The 21264-nt window shown below is 37.4% G+C and overlaps 3 protein-coding genes across 3 annotated transcripts in view; 2 read left to right on the top strand and 1 right to left on the bottom strand.

Annotated features, from left to right (window-relative positions):
- Positions 1-438: 438 nt before the first annotated feature.
- Positions 439-3141, top strand: LOC145609208 (transcription initiation factor TFIID subunit 7-like). The gene is made up of 6 exons (XM_081664751.1): positions 439-520; positions 1101-1219; positions 1532-1665; positions 1747-1866; positions 2043-2097; positions 2779-3141. The coding sequence occupies exons 2-6, from the start codon at positions 1105-1107 to the stop codon at positions 2940-2942; spliced, it is 588 nt and encodes a 195-aa protein (XP_081520877.1). The 5' UTR covers positions 439-520; positions 1101-1104; the 3' UTR covers positions 2943-3141.
- A 1483-nt stretch (positions 3142-4624) lies between these two features.
- The window catches only part of LOC145608041 (BI1-like protein), a 34124-nt gene continuing 17484 nt past the window's right edge, over positions 4625-21264 (bottom strand). The window contains exons 2-5 of the mRNA XM_081663646.1: positions 7339-7617; positions 5381-5494; positions 5150-5307; positions 4625-5059 (exon numbers count right to left, since the gene is read on the bottom strand). Coding sequence (XP_081519772.1) covers positions 4853-5059; positions 5150-5307; positions 5381-5494; positions 7339-7576 — 717 coding nt within the window. The 5' untranslated portion in view covers positions 7577-7617 and the 3' untranslated portion in view covers positions 4625-4852. The remainder of the gene's footprint in view (positions 5060-5149; positions 5308-5380; positions 5495-7338; positions 7618-21264) is intronic.
- On the top strand, positions 14417-15910 carry LOC145606962 (uncharacterized). Its single transcript, XM_081662772.1, has 4 exons — positions 14417-14442; positions 14496-14721; positions 14808-15156; positions 15261-15910. Exons 1-4 carry the CDS (start codon positions 14417-14419, stop codon positions 15908-15910), a joined length of 1251 nt encoding a protein of 416 aa, XP_081518898.1.

The raw sequence follows: 21264 nt of genomic DNA, 5'->3' as shown, positions 1-21264 counted from the left end.
TGGGGTACAACAATGTGTGGATTGAAAGTGATTCTCTCAATGTCACTAAAAGATCAATAGCAATGCAACATGCCGCTCTTCTCTCTACTTGTTGATTGATGATATTTATAAGCTTTTATTGTCTTTTGATAGTTTTGTAGTTTCGCATGTGAAACGTGTAGGGAATACGGTGGCTCATTTGATCGCTAGATGGGATACTCGTGAAAACAATAAATTAGTTTGTATGGGTTTTTTTTCCCCAAAGTATTTTAACTTTGGTGGAAAGTGATTTAATATAAAGGCCTGTTCTCATTGACTGAACTCAGCTGAACTGAACTCAACTGAAATTAATATTTTATAAGAGAAGGAAATTAGGAGCTGAATTGAACTGAACTGAATTTCAATGTAAGAGAACAGGCCCTAAGTCCGCCCTAACGTTTCCTAAAAAAAAAAAAAAAAAAAAAAAAAAAACGTTACTTGAGATCCCCATTGAAACGGCTTCTGAGTTTTCTCTTCTCCATTGAAGCAGCTTCTGTCTGAGGTACGATTTTTTTTGTTTGTAATCATCAATTGTCAATTTCCCAATCTAGGGTTTAATTTCACCCTATAGTTGATTTAATTTCCTTTGAACTCAATTTAGGGTTCTTCTTTGATGGATTGTTAAACTATTATTTATAATTACCGAATTTATGAACTGTTATAACGATTGATTTTATTGCTAGAGTTTTGCTATTTGCAAATTACAATTTACGTTAATATACTTCAATTTTACATGATTTTTTCTACCCTAATTTGATAATATAGTCATATTTGGTTGCTAATGTACTGCATTATCGAAGCCTAATCGAACATAGTCGAATTTATTTGAGGGTAATCGAGCCCGAGCCAAGTTTGAGGCTTGTCGAGTTCGAGCCGAGCCTACGCCTGTATAGGCTCAGCTAGAAGGTTTAGTATCCGTAATGAACCCTGGTCCCTAGGCGGGTGCGCCCGTGGATGCAGATGTTTTCCAACTCTTTTGCCATAGTTTAAAATTCAGGAATTTTGCTATAACAAGTTGTTTGTAGTTTTTATTTATCCTAATTGAGGGGATTATATGGTGATATATTGAATGTGATATGTAGAGGGATGGAGGAACAATTCATATTGAGAGTCCCGCCTTCCATTGCTGAACGAATCGAACAACTTTTGAATGAAGATCCTTCTTCCTCTGAGGATAAGTCGTTGGATTTGTCTTTCACAGGTGCGATCATACACATCCTCTCTGACATACTTTTATAAATGTTATGTGTAGGGCTAACTATGGTCTGGCAAAGGTTTATGATGATATATAAATTAAAAGGAGAACTAATGAAGATGTATTGTATTGATACTTACTGCATCATACACATCTTGTTCAGACCATACCACTTGTGCGTTGTTTTAATATCAGCCTCTCTTTTTAGAATTCTATGGAAATCCTATATAATGCCCTTCAAAACTCTGATATCTGGATGTCATTCTTACTTCTTGGTTAATGCTCTCCGAAACTTATCGTTGGTCCTACATCTTTCAGAGGATGGAAGGAGTGGTACTTTTATGATTGGAGATGAACGATTTCCTGCATCTCTGCTGGATCTCCCATGTGTCACTGAGTCGTACAAAACTTATGATGATAGCGTGCTGATCAAAACTGCGGACATTGGTCAAGTAAAGTTAATTTAGTGAACACCATGTTTTTTAGCTGAGTATGTGATTTTCATCCAATTTTGACCATTGCTGCTGGATCAGATGATCTTGGTGAGAGAAGGGAATGACAATCCGCCTGATACTGTGGAGTATAGACATGGCCTTACCCCTCCAATGAGGGATGCTCGACGTCGGAGATTTCGTAGAGAGCCAGATCTAAATGTAAGCTACTTCCTGACTTTTCATTTGTTAACCCTTTTGCATCAGCCTTTGGGTTAACTAATGTGGGTATGATTAAGTTGGAGAGGCTTTGTCTTTTCCCCATCATTACTAATCAGCTAGATTATTGGATTGGTCTTCACTGGATGTAAGTCTCAGGTTTATACTTTGTTTTGCAGCCAGAGGTTGTTCAGCGTGTGGAGAATGATCTTTGCAACATTATGCGAAGCAGAGATATCCTTTTTTTACATCATAAATCTCATGTGGTAACACAGCTTTTTCTACAAGTATTTTTTATTAGAGGACTGTGAATCTTGCCTGTTTAGCTAGGAGTGAATGATCCAATTGTGGATACTTTCACTAATGTTTTCTATTTTATTGTCTCTGGGGTTGCCAACATGTCATTTGCTCATTTCTGCACGGGGTACACATACTTTTATTTGGACTTCTTGCGTAGTGTTCTCTAGTTGAGAAGTGATGTTTACTTTGGATTAAATACATTTGCATGTTGCTCATTTTCTAGGTTGTACTCACTATTTGAACATCTACCAGTGAGGGGTGATTGATTAAATAGGAATGGAATTTTTCACTTGGGTAACTTAGTCTCCGTGGTTTGTAACTTCCCAGTAAGTGCTGTGTTACACTATAGTTGCCAACTTGCCATGGTCATTTGTGAACACTTTCACAATCCTCCATTATTCTCCCTCTTTGTTGCATGACCCTTCTTATATTTCTAACTATTCGATAAAAGGTTTTGAAGGTCAAATCTGTTAGTTGGAGGTAGAAGGGTAATGGTTTTGAGATTGTTTCCCTTCATTAACCAAGTCCTGGATTTCAGATATACTGACATACTGTGCGTCTGTGCTGTGATCCATCAATTAGCTGTATTGTTGTTTTACCTTGACTGTAGTAAACGTCCTGAAGCATCTGTCCAGGATGAAGATGCTGATGAAAATGTACGCAATGCTAGCAAGAAACCTGCTCCTACTCCTCAAACCAAGCCTGATACACCAGATCCTGCTAACAATGCTGGCGAGGCTGAAGGAAGTGACTCGGATGAGTCTGATGAGTCGAGTTAGTGAAAATCTTCGTAAGTTGCAAGCTTGCAGGTTCTTAGATTGTTTGGCACTTTGGCTACTCTCCCGCCCACCAAATATTTAGATTTTCTGTACTGTTGTATATACTCAGTATACTGTAAGTTATAAGTGAGCCAAATGTATGTTCATGATTCTCTCTATCTATTGTATGGATATTATGGCTAAATTTCAGTTTTTAATATTTTTATAATTCTTCCCCCAAAAAAAAAAAAAAAAAAAAAATTCCATAATATTTCTGATTTACATTTTACTTGGGTCGATTTGTGCATATATGGGATTGAAAAGCTGGATTTCGCTGTAGATAGTTTACCCTGCTGACACATCGAAGAAGAGAGCACACGTTGACATCAATCAATAACAGGTAAGGGAGAATTTCTCGGACTTTGGTAATGTTTCCCTCATGTAAGAGAGGGAGACATAAAGAGAGAACGTCCAGTTTGTTGTCAACTTTTAAAGTTTGGGGGTTACATCTATCATCTATGTTCGTGAGCCAATCTGTAGTCAATTATTTTTTTTCGTTGTTGTTGTTAAGTATTCCTTCCGTCCCTTATTTTTTTCCCCGTGGCAACTTTTATAATTTTGACCATTAATTCTTATTAATAAGTGAAATATATTCATGTGAGATCTTGTTAGAATTATCTCATAGTATTTTGTTTTATTTTTATTTTTTTGAAACCTAGTATATTTTATTAATATCAAGTTTTTATAATTTTACGCATATAGAAATTGAGATATATTAGTTTAAACATGTGTCTTAGAGATCGTAAAAAGTCAAATGGGGCAAAAAATAAGGGGACAGGGATTCACTTTCTTGCAATTCACTGACCTAAACCACATAGCATCATTCCGTCTAGCATTGGTCTTGGTCTTCATTTTCTTTTGATAAACAAGAGCAAAGATCCACCTTCTGCTGAACACACCTTGTATATCTTCTAATGATCCAATCTTGTCGTTAATTACATAATTATTCTTTAATTGGCAGCTCTAATCCCCAACCAGCTACAAAAATTAGCCATTGACACTAAAAGAACAGAAGAGATTACTCATCAGCAAGAGCACACAACAAAAAGGAACTGTATATCTCTAGTTTCATCCAGGCAATAAAAGGATGTTTGGGAATGTTATATACTCCGTCTGTTCCAAACCCAAGTACACCATGGGACTTTAAAAACCTTTGTGCAACCCTTTATTGCCCGTTTTTAGGGCCTATTCACATTTCACCCTGCCTATATTATACGTATACAATATCTATCCCTAATACTGTATAGTGTATATAACATCACTTGATCCAAATCCATGGTCACCTCACTTGACTGTCACACGTTCACACCCCGATACTGTATATAACATTAAAGATCAAAGATAGATAATGCGGAAAAGCATAAAACTTGTCAAAGAATAAATTACACCACAGTTTAACAGAGGGGGAAAAAAATGAAAATTCCAGGTACTTATTTAAAATTGCCAAATTAAAAATTAATAAAAGTGATTCTTATAGTACATGCAGTCTGTATGTGGCTTGCTGGTGTTGCAGCACCTTATTCATAGTATCATATTTGCTATCTATACACCATACACCGGCTTCCCTTCATCTGAAAGCGAGCTAAAGTTGTTCTCTCATTAGTCAATAAATTAACTATACGTATAAATTGTACACAAAAAGCTGAACAAAATCCAATAATCTTGGTAATTTTATAGAGTTTGCCGCACAGTAACACATAACATCCAGCATACCAAGTATACTTAACAAGCAACCATATTCGGAATCCAATTAACTCTTAGCTCTTACACAAGGTATAGAGCAACAAATCTTATATTCACAAAACGCATCTACACAATTTTGTGGTTAGGCAAGACAGCATTGTACAGATGCCTTGATGAAAAGATAGTATCTAATTGTCCCCCTGCCTCAACATGCGCAAGATGGTAAGGAACAAGTTCAGGATGTCAAGGTAGAGTGTAACAGATGCCCAAATGTACTCGTCATAAGTGAATCGTTTAATCAAGTTATCAGTGTCATAAACGATGTAACCTGAGAAGACTATGGCACTAAGTCCACCATAGATGGCAGTAGATGTAGACCCAAATGGGAAGAATGCCTACAAAGACATGGAAAGTTGCATAACCATTAGCCAAGTATAAAGCCTAACAAATTAAATCTGTCCTCTGTAATATACAACAAGCAATACCTGGAGAAGTCCAGCAAAAACGATGCCAACAAGGCTTGCAAACAAGACAGGTCCCAGGAAGCTGAAATCCTTGCCCCTTTTAGCAGCCCAGAAGGTGTAACCAGTTAGGGAACAAACAACAGCAGCCGTCAAAACCAACGCTTGAATCACAATTCTTCCTGCATGTGTCCCATAAGCATCAGTCAAAACACTCAGTCACATAAAACAGAAACTAATGAAAGTCACACATACCTTCAGTATTTGCACACGCTACTCCAATAGTAAGACTCAAGCAAACAGTAAACAGTCCAAGGAATATAAAGTTCTGAGGATGCTTTTGCTGGTAATGATATAGCGGCCACAACACTGCACAAAACCACAAAAGATAATGGTGAAAAATATAAATTTACCAAATAGTAATTGATGGTTTTGATCATAGTTTACAGCAAAACATTCAAAGCTCAAAATCCAAACAAATTGACATGCTAACCGGAAGAAAAAAAAAAAAGTCTGTATACTTTTTAAGAAGAGTCCCGCAATAGGTAATACGAAGTACATATCTTATATTATCTCTAGAGCAAACAAAATAAAGACAGGAGCTGGAGAAGGCATAAGAAGTATTATTATGCTCTAGATACTCTCACTTCGCACTGTGAGAGGGGAGGGGGGAGGGAATCATCAAATCATGCCTCTGCAGAAGCATAGGCGCATAGCAACAGAAGACAGTCAAATATGCAATGCAAAGAACATTTAAAAACCAGGATGACAACTGATAGACAATGAATGACAACTGATAGAACACAACTAAAAGACTACAATGAAATCTAGTCAGCAAAACAGAGACAGAGTAAAACCCATTACACACACTTGAAGACAAATGTAAACAAAATATTCACCATACAAGTAATAAAAGCAAATACCAGTGGGCACACCTCAAATTCAAAATAAGTGCAACAAACAAATCCTACTCAGCTCTGCCAAAACAGAAGTAATCTACGGTCCTAGACCTTCTAGTGTTCCCTGAACAATAAGCAAAAAAACATGCTTCATAGAAGTATGTATTTCCGTTACTCTACTTAAACAACTAATCTTTATGTTTCAAAAGGATACTTCAGTGATGATTATTGGTTAAACGAGCAAGCTATAAAATCCTGTCTACATGAGATAGCTTAAGCAGACCGAGTACCCTCTTCTCTAAAATTGAGATAAAGAATATCATCCTTGTAACTATGACAAATAAAGGGGATCTAACATAGCTGTGGACCTTGAATCAGAGAACTTGACCTGTAGGTCATCTCTCTCCAAAAGGACTTGTAGAAAAAGAAAAATGGACGGATATAAAAAATCTGTTTCAAATAGCACTTCCACCTCCTCCCATATCAGATTATCAAGTAGCTGTTGTTAGGTTATTGAAGCATACAAAAAGTTCACTTTATTTTAAAGATTGGCGAAATATGAGTAATCTGTTTCAATCAGCGCCCAAATACTCATTCTATTTTATGACATACTGCCAGCCTTATGGCCCTCTCACCTTCCTGGTTCAAGGATTCATCGAACATTTTAATGAAGTCTTCCAATTCATTAACCAATGCCTCATACTTCAGGTCATCTCTTTCTTCCTGATACCCACCCCTACCCATGCTGATATTATACCTATACAGTATTGAGTATTGACATTCTAATCTGTCTAGATAGACAAAATTCCTAAATCTAACATACAAAGAGTCTGTCCCTTATCGCCTCTTTCTTCCTGATACACACCTTAATCAATAATCATAATGAAATTTAACTCCCTATTGAAATCCCTAATCAAATCTACCAAGACAAACATAAATTTTAAAGATTTCAAAAACTGCACTACACCCACCTAATCCCAATTTCATCTCTACATCTCCAATTCAACACCAATTAAAACAATCAACAATTTCGTTAACAGCAATTTCATCACAGATTCCAATCCTTCCACTCAATCAACAATCAATCAAATAACCCAATTTAAACTAATAATCAAATAACCCAAATCAAACTAATAATCAAATAACCCAATTCAAACTAATAACCAAATATCCCAAATCAAACTAATTATCAAATTACCCAAATCAAACTAATAATCAAATCCAACAAATCAGCATACAAACAACACAAAATCAAAACACCCAAATAAAAAAAATCAATCAAATCTTACAAGAAACCCCAGAAAGAAGACTTACAGACAAAGGGCATGAAAGTGAAGAAGAGAAGAACAGCAGAATTCCCACGAAGAGTTTCATTGATGGGAGGATAGAGGACGGTGAGAAGAGAAACAAGAGTAGTCAAGACGAGCTGAGCAGAAAGGATGCCGTAAACCTTGCGAATGAAACCCCAACGCAATTGAGTTTCGCCATATCCTAAACCTGGGTAAAGGGTTCCTTCTTCGATGTCACCCTTAACTTCTAAGCCTGAATACATTTTTTATTTTTTCCCAAATTTCTCTTCAGATCTCTGTTTCTGGCTAATTCTCTTCCCAGCACGGTGCTGTAAATAGCACATGGAAAAAATACGAAGTTAATGCATTTGTGGGGCCCGGATGTATTTCAAGTAGTATCTTTATACGAAGTTAATGTATTTGGGTATTGTCAACTCCGTTGTATCAACAGTGTTCCGTTGAAGACTATAATCACGAAATGAAAGGCTAATTCAACACATTCTGCGCTCTTCCTCGCATTCATCAATGTCTTCTTCTTTTGCAATCTTCTCCCTGTTCAGTCTTGTCGTCGGACCTCAATTGTGATGAACAATTCCTAGCTTCCCAAATCAGGTATGTTTTATCAATTTAATCGTGAGTTGGTATTTGTTTGGGGAATTTTAATCTTGATAAGCACTTTTTTTCTTGACATTTAGGGTTACAAATCTAATTTTGGCGTTTGAAGGTGAAGTGGAGACATTGATTGCTTGAGCTGAAGCTGATTTTTGGGTCAATTTTGTTCGAGTATGCGTGGTGAATCTGCGATTGTATGATTGGCTCAGTCGATTAAGGTTGTTGAATCTTTGATTTGTTAGTCCCATTAAATGAGTGTTTGTTGCTAAATTGTTGCTATATTAGTGTTTTCTTGCCAATTTGTTTGTTTTTTTTGTAAAAGTTTTGAAGCTTACATAATTGATATTAGTGTTTTCTTGCCAATTTGTTTGTGCTCTTGCCAATTTGTTTGTTGTTGTACTGGTTTGGTTATGTTGTTGTAGAAATGTGTATTTTTGTTTGGGATAATGTTTGAAATTCATTTTTATGTTGTAGTTATTGATCTGATTTTGGGTAGCGATCGAATAATGTGATTTGTGAGTTAGTGTAGTTAGATTTCTAATTTATTTGGTTAATTATCTGTTTATTTGGAAATGCTTGCTTGTATTTGTGGAATATGCCTGTGTATGTGTTAATTTGCCTTGAAATATAGGTGTAAATGTCAGGAGAAGTTGAGGGTTGTTTGTTGGGTGAAAAAGGAGTGGATGAGGAAGATGAGTTGCTGTTTATTGGTGATGATGAGGAAGTGGGTGAAGATGAAGCTGAAATGGCTGTGGATTATGTAGAGGAGGAGGGGAGTGGGGAAAATGGAGGATATTGCACTCCAGATGAGAAGGAGTGCAAGTCTATGGTGAACATGGACTGTGTAACCGTGGAAGCTCCTCAGGTCGGTATGATTTTCGATACCTGGCAAGAAGCAGATTTGTATTACAATGCGTATGGCAAGCAGCAAGGGTTTGGGGTTGTGCTTGCACAAAGTGCCTATAAAGTTGTGGGAGGAGTTAAGGTTAAGCGTGCAACAACGTGGAAATGCGATTGTTACGGTAAACCAGATATTAGGAGGAAAGTTGGCGGGAAAAGATTGGCAAGGGAGTTAGAAGGGGAGCCCGTAGCAACGAAGAAGAGCAAAAAATGTGGGTGTCTTGCGAAGGTATATGCTGGTTTGCTGGAGAATGGGAAATGGGAGTTGAAGAAGGTGGAGTTGGAGCATACGAACCATAATCCAACCCCGTCAAAGGCGTTGCTAGTTCCAAAGTATAGAATGGCAGAATTGGAGAGGATGCCGCATGTTAGGAAAAGGTTAAAATTTGCTGATGATGTTGGGATTAGCACTTCAACTATGCATAACCTTATGGCTAGTGAGAGGAATGGCCTACAGAATATGCGTTTCACTAAGAAGGATTTACATAATTTAAGGTCGAGGGAGAAGAAGCTGAAATTTAAAGATGGTGATGCGAATGCGATGATGAAGTACTTTGAAATGATGCAGACTAACAACAAGAATTTCTTTCACATGCAGCGGTTGGATAAGCACGGTGTTCTTCAAGATGTTTTGTGGCTCGATGCTAGAAGCCGAGCTGCTTATGAAGATTTTGGGGATGTTGTTTGTTTTGATACGACATTTCTGTTGAATAAATATGATTTGCCCTTTGCAAATTTTGTTGGTGTTAATCATCACGGTCAGACTATCTTGCTTGGTTGTGCTCTAATTTCCCGTGAAAACACTGAAACCTTCAAGTTAGGTGATCTCTTACTTTGTTTTAATTTTGCATTTCGTAACTGTGTTTCCTTTCAGCATCATTATTGAGATAGAGATAATATAATAATACTATAGAAGACAGAACCACACCCCAAAAGATGATTATTCATATCGTTTCTGTTTTCATATTTTTTAGATGATTCTTCATTTACTAATTCATGACACTGACCATAGAATGACAGATGAGATTGCATCATCCACCACACTTTGACTATCAAAATTGTATAACAAAGTTTCATAAACCATAGAGCATATTTGATGTAGGTTTAAATTGAATCAAATCAGAGTTTGTTTTGATATAGTTTGATATAGGGTTAAATGAATCTCCTACTTTTCATCTTATTATTTACAATGGAGCACAGAAACTATTACATCTATAACCCCTGTAGTTCTAGTATTATAGAATTATTGCATCATTTTCTCAATAAAAGGACCTAAATCACAGTTTCAAAACATTTCCCTTTTATAATATCCTATTCAAGTCAAATGCTGGTGTTCCTTTACTTAGCTTGTATGATGGTTGTAAATTTTGACAGAGATTCTTCTTTTGTTTTGTTGTGTACTACATGTTAGGTGGGTGTTTTCTACTTGGATTGCTGCTGTAGGGGGGACCCCTCCGATGGCTATCTTGACTGATCAAGATCCAGCCATGCACAAGGCGTTAAAGGAGGTTATGCCACAGACACGGCATAGATGGTGCATCTGGCATATCACTGAAAAATTTGGCAGCAAGTTAGGCAAGTGTAAAGGGTATTCTGAGTTCAAAGATGAGCTGAAGAATATCATTTACGATAGTTTAAGTATGCAAGAGTTCGAATTGAGGTGGACGGAGTTTATAGCTACGCATAAGTTAGAGAGTAACTTGTGGTTGGCTGTTTTGTATTCGGAGAGGGAGATGTGGATTCCGGCAGCAATGAAGCACATGTTTTGGGCTGGAATGAAGACCACTCATAGGTCGGAGAGCATCCATAATTTTTTCGATGAGTTTTTTGATAAGCACACTGGTCTATGTGACTTTGCTGAGAGATATATTAGGGCTATGGAACACCGCATTGATGCAGAACGGTTGGCTGATGGGAATTCTGCGATGTATCTTCGTACCCTACTTACTGATTTTAAGATAGAAGAGACATTTAGGAATGTGTATACGGATGCGAAATTCGTGGAGGTGCAGCGGGAGTGTAAGAGGTTGATGTACTGTAATTGCAGCAGCATCAAGGAGATTGAAGAGGGGTTGTATGAGCAACTTATCAAAGACAGAGTGTATATTTACAGTGACATTGACAAGAAGGAGAAACCGATTAATCGGTGGCGAGTCTACCGAGTATTATACAACAGCAAAACACAAGAAGTTGAATGTGAATGCAGGTTGTTTCAGTGCAATGGTATTCTTTGCAGGCACTGTATTAATGCCCTTGAGTCCCAACAAATCCCTGATGTTCCGAAGAAATACACTCTGGATAGATGGCGGAAAGATATTTACCGCAAGCATACTAGAGTACAAGTCGCGTACCATGACCTGTCTAAGACCGAGGAAGTGCTTAGGTATGATAAAATGATGGTTGCATTTGAGCCAATCTCATGTCTTGCAAGTGAGAATGATGAGGCATTGAAACTGGTTCTTGATGGGCTTCAACATTTAGAAATGCAGATTAAGAAGGTAGTGAAACCAGCTCCGCCTATGAGCAGTGTTGGTGAGGCCATGACTAACAGCACGCCACATGGTGTAAACAAGGCACCTCAATTATGTACTCCTTCCTCTGTTGGCAGGAGTATTGTTGTAGGTGCACACTTAGCCAACAGTGGTGAAGATGATCATGCAGGAGTGAGTTTAGAGCTACCAGTTGATGGGGGCATCAAGGATCCGCCAACAAACCGGGGGCCTGGTTGTGTCAGGGCTACAAGGTTTATGACGACGTACGAGGAAGTTTGTCGTCAAAAGGAGGAAAAAAGAAAGAAATTTGCAGAGAAACAACGGCGAAAGGAGCGAGCCAAAAAAAAGCAGGAAGATGCATCTTGTGACGATCACGAGATGATTGATACCGGTGTGGCAAGGCAGATTGACTTTGATCACAGCTTAAGTCAAAGTTTGCAGGTATGGTTCTGACGTATGGTTCAAGAGTTTCGCTTAGCCTCACGAGAAAGAATTCCTTGTGTTTGCTGTTCAAGTATATGTTATTTATAAATTTGATGTATTTTATTTAACGGAAATTTCACCATATACCACTGAGTTTAAGCATAATTCACCGTATACCACTAAAAACTTTCTAATACACCATATACCACTCAGTTACTGTATATTAACACAAAATGCCCTTTTTGCTAACTGCCGTTAGTCTGCCGTTTGGGGGACTTTACCATTATGCCCTTATTCATCTAACTGGCGCCATTGATAGGGTTGACTCCCCTAAACATAATTTTTGTTGTTTGAAAAAATTGACCCCCCATTTCCCCTTTCTGTTGAAGCGTCTCTCTGTTCTTCTATATTAAAATCGAACCCCAAAATCAATCAAAAAGCTTCAAACTTTCATCGATCCAAGGTCGACGTTGCCAGTAGGATTTCAATTTGGGGCTTGTGATTGTAAAAAGAATGAACTTGGTGAATTTTGAGAGAGAGGAAGCTGTTCTTGACTAAATTTTGGTCGTAATTCGCACCTGGGCTCGATCAAGCTTTCTGAAGGTAAAATTATCCTTTTCAATTTGTTTTTCGAGGCCTGATTTTGCTGTTTTTTTGCGAAATTGAGTTAGGGTTAGGGTTTGTTAGACATTGATTATGTGAGTGTGGTTGTTATGTTATTATGTGCGAATGATGTGTTGCATGCGATTTTTTTGGAGTGTGTTGTTAAGTATGATGTGTTTTATGCAAATTGTTTGGTGTGTGTTGTTAATTTTTGTTGTGTATTATTCATGAATAGGATGAGTGCACTTTGGCTGTTAGTTCGTTCGCCAGGTGGTAGTTTTGATGTTAGGGTAGATGATACTGATAAGACGAATTTGATGGAGTTATTTGAGTATATGTTTGAGGATTCAGTGAAGCAGAATGTTTTCCTCCCTAAGTTCTTCACTTTGTTTGTGAGTAAACCTAGAACTAATCGTAAGCTAGAGTTAGTGGATGATGGGGCAATGTTGAAAATGTGGGAGTGGAATGAAGGGAAGGATGAAATAGAAGTGTTCATAGAAGAGACACAAAACCCATCTGCTGTATTTCAGTCTGCAGAAGCTAGTTGGGCTAGAACTTTGAAGATTAGGGCTGACCAAATTAGGCAGAAGGAGGAAGAGAGAAGGAGAAATGCAGAGGCTGAAGAAGTTGAGGAGGAGCTTAATGCTCAAGGACCATATACTGTTGCTGTAGAGGTCCCTGTTGTGAATGCAGAAGATGATGTGCTTGAATATGTGAGGGTATTCCACACTACAGCAGCTGATGAGTCATTTCCAGGAGATTCTCAGCCTCAACCTTCACAAAATGAACCATGTCAACCCTCAAATGAAAAAAATAAGACACCATCACCACCCAAAAAAAATCCTAGAAGGAAAAAAGTAACTCCAAGGAAGAAAAAAACCCAACCTTCACGATCTACTCAACCAACTCACCCTCCATCTCCACCACCAAATGTTTCTCAAGAGCACCCTTCTCCACCACCAACACCAACACACCATGCTTCCCCAAATAACCCACACATGCATAAATCACCACCCCCACCCAGGCAACCTACACCACCCCCACCCAGGCAACCTACACCACCTCCCCCACCCTCACCCAGGCAACCTACACCACCCCCACCATCACCACCTCAACCAAATACAACTGCATCAAGGCAACCAACCCAAACTAGGGGTGCTTCTAGTTCTGCAGGAAAGCCTAAAGAACAAACAAGGGTTAAACCAGCTGAATGGAGGGTGCCTAGAAGCACAGCAAAGAAGTATGGTGTTGAGGTTGGGAAAAACAAAAGAGGAGGGAGGGAAATCCATACTAGGAGCAAAAATCCTATGCCTGTTCAAGAAACTGACAGTCAGTCTGATCCATGGCCCTCTGATGATAGTGATGATGATGACTATGAATTTTCTGAAGATGAGGGTGATATGGAGATGGACTTGAACCTTGATGATGACTACATTGTGGAAGAGGATGACCTAGCTGATAACATACCAGAGAAGACATTTGAAGATTACCTAGATGGATCTCATGCTCTGGACAAGATGTACAGAAATGGCAAGGTTTGGGCTAACTTACCATTTGGGTCAATTCAGCTAGAACCTTGGTTAATCTTTGAAAACAAAACACAATTTCATGAGGTATTCAGAGATTTTTGCATACAAGAAGGCTTTGCAGTGTCAGTTGACTATGCTGATAATCACAGATACACAGCTAGGTGTCTGATCAGTGACTGCAATTGGAGGATTCATGCAGAAGTTCTTGTTGATAAGGTGAGCTGGGCAATTAAGAAGCTAGAAGGTGAACAAAGAACTTGTGGGAGGCTAGAAGAGAACCCCATGGTCTCTTCTGCATGGCTCTGTAGACAGTTGAGGCAAGACTTAGAGGCAAACCCAGAGACTCCAGTTGAATCATTACAAAGAATGTGCTTGGAAAGGTTTAGGATCCAAGTGAAGCTGAGATTGTTTTATAAAGTGAAGTGTTTAGCCAGGGAGCAAATTCATGGTGGTTTTGCAGAGTCTTATGCAATTTTACCAAAATATGCAGAGATGATTAAAGCCACAAATCCTGGCTCATATGCTCTGATCACATGAACTGACAATGGGGTTGCTGGTACCAAATTCAAGGCATGTTTCTTCTCTTTTGCAGCTCAGGTGAGAGGTTTCTTGAGTGGTTGCAGACCCATTATAGGGATAGATGGTGCACATCTAAGTGGGTACTACAAAGGAATTATGCTCACTGCAGTAGGCATTGATGGTTACAATGAAATTTTTGTAATAGCTTATGGATTGGTGGATACAGAGAGCATAGACAGCTGGTCTTATTTCTTCAGAAATCTAAGGCACTTATTTGCCCAGAATGGTTGCCAGAAGGAAGACTGGACTTTTATAAGTGACAGAATGAGGGTTAGTGTCTTGCTTTTTTTTTTATAATTCAACTTTGCTTCTCTTTTGTGAATGACCACTAACCAAGTGTTTAATCTTCCCTGAAGGGAGTTGAACCAGCCCTTTTTGAAGTGTTCCCAAGGGCAACAAGGAGAGTTTGCTGTCAGCATCTGTACTCAAATTGCAAGACTGCTCGGTGGAGTGGGACAGAGTTCCATAAGCTATTTTGGATTGCAGCCAATGCCTATAATGAGTATGTGTATGACAAAGCAATGTCAAAGATAAAGAAGTATGATGCAGCAGCATTTGAGTACCTGACAACTATTGAAGAACAATGGACTAGGCACAAGTTTGACAGAGTTGTTTGTTGTGATCATAACACAACAAACTTTGTTGAGTCATTCAACTCAGTTACAAAGGATAACAGAGACATGCCTGTGTTGACTTTACTGGAAGGTATTAGCTGACACTTTATTTCATGAATTCAGTTAGTACTTTATTTCTTCTACTGATGTTTGTGCTGTGTTTGTTTTTTTTTTTTTTTTCAAAAACTGAACCAGCTGTCAGGAATTGGTGCATGAAAAGAATGGGTTCCAGGTTTGACAAAGCAATTGACATGGACCCTAATGAGCTGACAGACCATGCTAAAGGGGTTTTGGAGACAAGAAGTGAAGAGTCAAGGTTGTGCCATGTAACAGCAGCTGGTGGGAGAGAGTTTGAAGTCAGGGATGGCCATGTCAAGTTCCCTGTCACACTCCAGAATATGACATGTGGGTGTGGGAAATGGCAGGGATCAGGGATACCATGCAGGCATGGTCTTAGGGTCATCTACAGCCAGAGACTACAGCCAACAGATTTTGTGTCACCATATTACAAGGGGGCTGCATATAAGATGACTTATGGAGACCATATCCATCCTATGGCTGATCCTACTCATTGGCCTACATTTGATGTACCTGCAATCTTACCACCAACTGTCAAAAGAACTGCAGGCAGACCAGCTAAGCAGAGAAGAAGAGCCCCTCATGAAGCAAGGAAAGGAAAGAGGCACAAGAACAACAAATGCAGTGTTTGCAAGGAATTGGGACACAATGCCTTAACCTGTAAGGCAAGGAAGGAAGCCGCAAAAAAGGCACAAGATGCAGCAACCTCTTCACAGCAAGCCAAAGGAAGGGGGAGGAAGAGAAAGGCTGACAGTCAGCAACCTTGAAGCTGCCATGCATGATGTGTCAACTTTTTTGGGGGATAATTTTCTGTCTCTGGTTTTTTGCTCAACAAACTGTTAAGTACTTGGTTGTTTTTTATGGATTACTATTTGACCTTAAGTGTAAATGCACAATTATGTGGCCAAAATTTTTTGGAACGATAATGCACTTTGATTACAATAATCATTTCAAGGCTACATATAACTAATGCACTTTGTTTACATTAATCATTTCAAGGCTACAAATACAATAATCAAAAACATAAGTACTCCTATTTTTATTGCTAGATCAACTATCTTTTGCTGCCTTACTACTCTTCGCTTGAGGTCCTTCAACTCTTGCTTCAACAAGCTGTCATCTCCATAGTATTGGGTGTATATCCCTCCCCTACTTTGATTTTCATAACCCGATTGGACATTTTGCTCGACATTGCCCTTGCACCATCTAAATGTGTCACACACATCACACTTATAGTACAACCGTTGCGGATTTTTTGCCGATTCCGAACTCCGTATTGCAAACTTCCTAACACAACAACACGCTTTGTTAGGCACTCTTACGAACGAAGAATCAAAACCGGACGACGATGATCTCGAGTGTGTGGACATCTTTGCAAATGTGTTTAGAAGAGTGACTTGAAACAAGAATCCCTCACGCCAAGCTTTTATATAAACAAAGTAGCCGTTATCAATGTGCAACGGCTATTTTTTTTCAAAAAAAGTTACCGTTATAAAAAATGGTATACTGTGAATTAACCTTAAACTACATGGTATATGGTAAAATTACTTATAAATTAATGGTATATGGTGAATTTGGAAAATCCCCCAAACGGCAGACTAACGGCAGTTAGCAAAAAGGGCATTTTGTGTTAATATACAGTAACTGAGTGGTATATGGTGTATTAGAAAGTTTTTAGTGGTATACGGTGAATTATGCTTAAACTCAGTGGTATATGGTGAAATTTCCGTTTATTTAATTATATATATTTGTTTTCTTCCATGTTTCCATGGTGTACTCCATGTGTTTTGAATTACAACGTTGATGGTTTCTTATGCATGTACGATTAAGTGTTTTCCATTTTTGAACCTAATGATGCATTTTCATTTCATGAACTTGATCAGTGTAGTGAAGATACCGTGGGGAACCAGTTTTTTCTCGGACAAGATGGCGTAGCCTTTGAGTGTGGTGATCTTTCAGAGCAGTGTTGCAATGATGGGGTGATGCTCCAGGATGATTTTATTGTTAGAAATGGTGTACAATGGGGTTAACTAAGTTGTATATCTCAATTCATTTGGTTGTACTCCATTATTTGTTCTCTGATTGAGTACTGTAGTATATGATAATGGCAGGTTGAGATAATATCACTTGCTTAAGCAATGTGATGGCAGATTTAATTGTTTGTGAAGTTAGGCGACTGGATATTTGTCTACCATTGAATGAAGTGATTTACATTCTTTGACATTAGTTATAGTTGCAAGATGTAAACCAAAAGAACGACACGCTTCTACAATTGAAGTTGTTTTCTCTCGAGACTTCAAGCTAACTTATTGAAAATCGATATATGGTTAAAGCAATTCATAATGGTTAAAGCAATTCATAGTGTAGAATACAGTTACCAGGTTGATGCCACGCGGCTGCAAATCGGCCAAGCCGGTATATGGGCCTCGGCCCAAGGTTATCAAACTCCAATGACTCTGGGCCAAAAACTTGATCAATGGAACTCCATTTTACCATGTTGGCCCATTTGACTTTGGCCCTACTTGACTAACCTTGTTGAAATGGACAATGATCTACAATTTGGGCCTATAATCTTGATTCGGTCCAATTCCTAATAGTATGTTTATTTGTGTATATCAAATTCCTAACCTTGTTGAAATTAGGAAAAGGCCTTGTGTTTGCATTATTGTGAATATTAATATTCATTAGACGTTTCACTTTATTAAACGAAATATAATTAACATTAAAATAAATAATACTTGACCACTTTAGCTTTGGAATTATGATTCGGTTGCATTCCCCGGGCTAAGTTGGATATGATATAACATTGTGTGTAGTAGAACATACTACTCCACTTAGGAATACAAACATAGTAATACAAACATAATTGTTCGGAAACTGGAGTTTATGGAAATCCGCAACATAAAAAATATTACAAATGACAAATAAAAACATAGTTCATAACCAAGACTTAAAGTTAAACAACCCAACATAATAACAACAATGACATGGCAGCAGCTTCATAACATGGCAGTAGTCTCCGACCAGGACCCTCATTCGCCATTCGCACCCGTAGATGTCCCAGCTCCATCTTCACCTTGCCCCTTAACCTACATTATATACATCATACATCAAAAAAATGTATTAGTTATGGTGATGTACAAATAAAATACTCCTAATCAACTATCAAATTGATATTATGAGTACAATTTAAAGCTGGGTTTGAGACTCACTTTCAGAGATCCTACCCCGAGCAACTCGCATGTGCCTCCAGAGTTGAACATAGTTTCACAATCAACTTGACAAGCATCCCATAAGACAATGACACCCCCTGCGGAACCAAGACCAGGCAGACAAGCCTCTTGGTAGTTTGTTTTCAGAATTTTAGCATAAAATCGGGTCCAATTCCGAAGGGTAGCACGAGTCTCAAGGAGTATTATAAGTCCGGGATTGTGCTTAGCAACTACGGTTTGAAAATTTTCAACAAATGATGGTCTACATACATCACGGACATTCCACACTACAATAGGTGTTCCTATTGGCAAGCTTTGGGTATTTGGTTCAACGGTGGGAGTAAGTCTTAGGCCATAATAGCGAGAAGCAGGAGCTTCTGGAATTAGGTGGCTAGTTACAATAGCAAAATCAATCGTGGTGAAAAGGCCATGCACATGATAAACAGCAAGGGAATCAGTTCTACAACCTATTTTGGCTTCGGTTAGGGTTGGTTGAGACAAACGATAAATAGGACAATTGAGGTCCAAAACAGGCAGTGGATCAACCACATTGACTAAGAAGGTTGGAACAACCTTTGATACAGTGTTCAATTCAGAGTAATCGAAACATGCAAGCTTATCATTCAACCTAAAGGAAGGATCAATAATACCGTACATATCGTAGTAGTTCGGTAGGTGAGCTGGTCGCATCGTACCATCCTCTGTTATCATTTGTAGAGGATCATAACAGTCAGGCCAAGGTGCCTCCGGGTTCCTTATCAAAGCCCGTATGTCGTCATCGTCGAGAAATTGAACTCCATACGGTTCCTTTTTAAGGATACCATATACAAACCCATTGAAATCCATCTCACTCTTTTTTGTTGTGTTTGGTACCATCAAAATCAACTCAGATGGTGCATCTTGTGGTTTACACCCACTAGGATACCTTGGCTTTTTGAGAGAGTAGCGATTTGCCATTAGTGGTTAGAAGGCTAAGAGGTAAAGGCAAGAAGAAGAGGGGAATGTCAATTGTTATGTTGCAAAGTGAGAATATATATGGACAACGTGTGGCAGTATTTATAGTATTAAAACTAGTCAATTTAGTTAGTGTTGATAGTATTACTGATGGTAAACTACGTACACTAGTCTTACCCCATTTTAAAACTATTATTCCTTAAAACGTTTTAATGCCATAAAATCCAACTATGATGGCTAAAGTTATCAAAATGACAAAATAATCACATGTAAAAGCAGCAAAAAAAGTGTTGTTTTTTTTTAAAATGTGAAAAGACCAATCAAGAGGTTGAAATATAAAAAATGACATTATTTTTTTAAGAAAAGACTATTATAGTATTTAATTCAACAAATAAAAAGATAAAACAATAAAGAACTTACTACAAGCACTACTACGTAATACAATTACAAAAAACAAAGTTATCAAAATGACAAAATAATCACATGTAAAAACGGCAAAAAAAGTGTTGTTTTTTTTAAAAAAATGTGAAAAGACCAATCAATAGGTTGAAATATGAAAAATGACATAATTTTTTAACAAATGACTATAAAAATATTTAATTCAACAAATAAAACCATAAAACATTAAAGAGCTTACTACAAACACTACTACGTAATACAAAATTAAAGACACTAGGTACATTTTTATGAAACGAAAGTATTTGCAACCATAATTTACTAGTTAGATACTTCAAACAATTACATAAAGACACAAAATAGGAGATGATAACAATATAATAACTTGTCATGCGGGTGAATTCAACAGTAAGATACATTTATTGTTGTATTCAATAAATTTTGAAACGGCATAACATTAATAGCTTTAGTCAAAGAATAAAGTTTACATAAGATCGTAATATCACACATACTAGAAGACTACAACATGGACTTAACGAATTGTCGTGGTTTAAAATATTTAATTGAGTTCCGTTTCTATCCTAATTAAGGGTTTAGTTCTTATGGAAATCATTACCTAAGGTTGAGTAATTCATCTAAAAATGTTATTACTGGTAAACCATAAAGTCATTTTGAGGTCGAACAACCCTCCTATAGTTTGAATCATGACTACTATTGAATTGGTACATTATATTACTGTCATATTTGCTATCAATTAAGTTTCCACCAAAACATAATGTGTTCTTACAATATATTGGTACTTCCTGCCTCGTAAATGACAATTAAACAATCAGCTTATGACATCTGACGTGACGAAGTGACTTGGCATGGAAATGATTCTCTAAAAAGACGCGTTGGTACAACTTTCAACACGCATTTCATATTTACTCATAAGCAATATTTATACTGTTATATGCAATATTTATACTGTCATAAGCAATATTTATACTATCATTCCTTTCAAAAAAAATACTGTTTTCAATGAAATGTGTTCCGCCCTCAATACGGGGAACATGCTATACGCGAGGATGACACACACGAATCTTAACTGACCAAAACGCAGCGACAAGACAACACAATGAAAAAGAAAGATTTTTTTCTCAAAGAATTATTATTTTAAACGTAAATTATAATAAAAATTATTTACAAGTCATTTGCATCATACAATTTGTCATACACTTTACTTAATCTGTCATTTAAGGACTATGTGATTTTAATTTGTCTTTCAGGAGATTCTTGACAACAACAACTACTGTCATTTGAAAGATATTTTACAAATATTCTTATATTTATACTATCATTCAAACAGATATTTAACATGTGTGAAATATAAAAGTATTTAGTATTATAGTTATATTGTCATTTTACTGAATCATATAATCATATGTTGTAAATTAGTGATTATTTTTCTACATTATTTTAAAATAAACAACACGGTGATAATGTTTTAAGTGACATCTCCTGTTTATTATCCTGTCATCCGTTGCTATATATATATATATATATATATATATATATAT

The sequence above is a fragment of the Chenopodium album genome, chromosome 23 (genome assembly GCF_948465745.1).
Source record: "Chenopodium album chromosome 23, dcCheAlbu1.1, whole genome shotgun sequence".
NCBI lineage: Eukaryota > Viridiplantae > Streptophyta > Magnoliopsida > Caryophyllales > Amaranthaceae > Chenopodium > Chenopodium album.
The sequence above is the reverse complement of the archived record's forward strand: the minus strand, read 5'-3'. Positions and strand labels throughout refer to the sequence as shown.

Bases quoted from the DNA above. Each gene is read 5' to 3' on its own strand.
- LOC145609208 (XM_081664751.1), top strand. From the start codon at position 1,105: ATGGAGGAACAATTCATATTGAGAGTCCCGCCTTCCATTGCTGAACGA. The intron at 1,666-1,746 runs GTAAAGTTAATT...CTGCTGGATCAG, and splicing joins AAACTGCGGACATTGGTCAA to ATGATCTTGGTGAGAGAAGG. The intron at 1,867-2,042 runs GTAAGCTACTTC...TTTGTTTTGCAG, and splicing joins GTAGAGAGCCAGATCTAAAT to CCAGAGGTTGTTCAGCGTGT.
- LOC145606962 (XM_081662772.1), top strand. From the start codon at position 14,417: ATGGGGTTGCTGGTACCAAATTCAAG. The intron at 14,443-14,495 runs GCATGTTTCTTC...GAGTGGTTGCAG, and splicing joins TTGCTGGTACCAAATTCAAG to ACCCATTATAGGGATAGATG. The intron at 15,157-15,260 runs GTATTAGCTGAC...AAACTGAACCAG, and splicing joins TGTGTTGACTTTACTGGAAG to CTGTCAGGAATTGGTGCATG.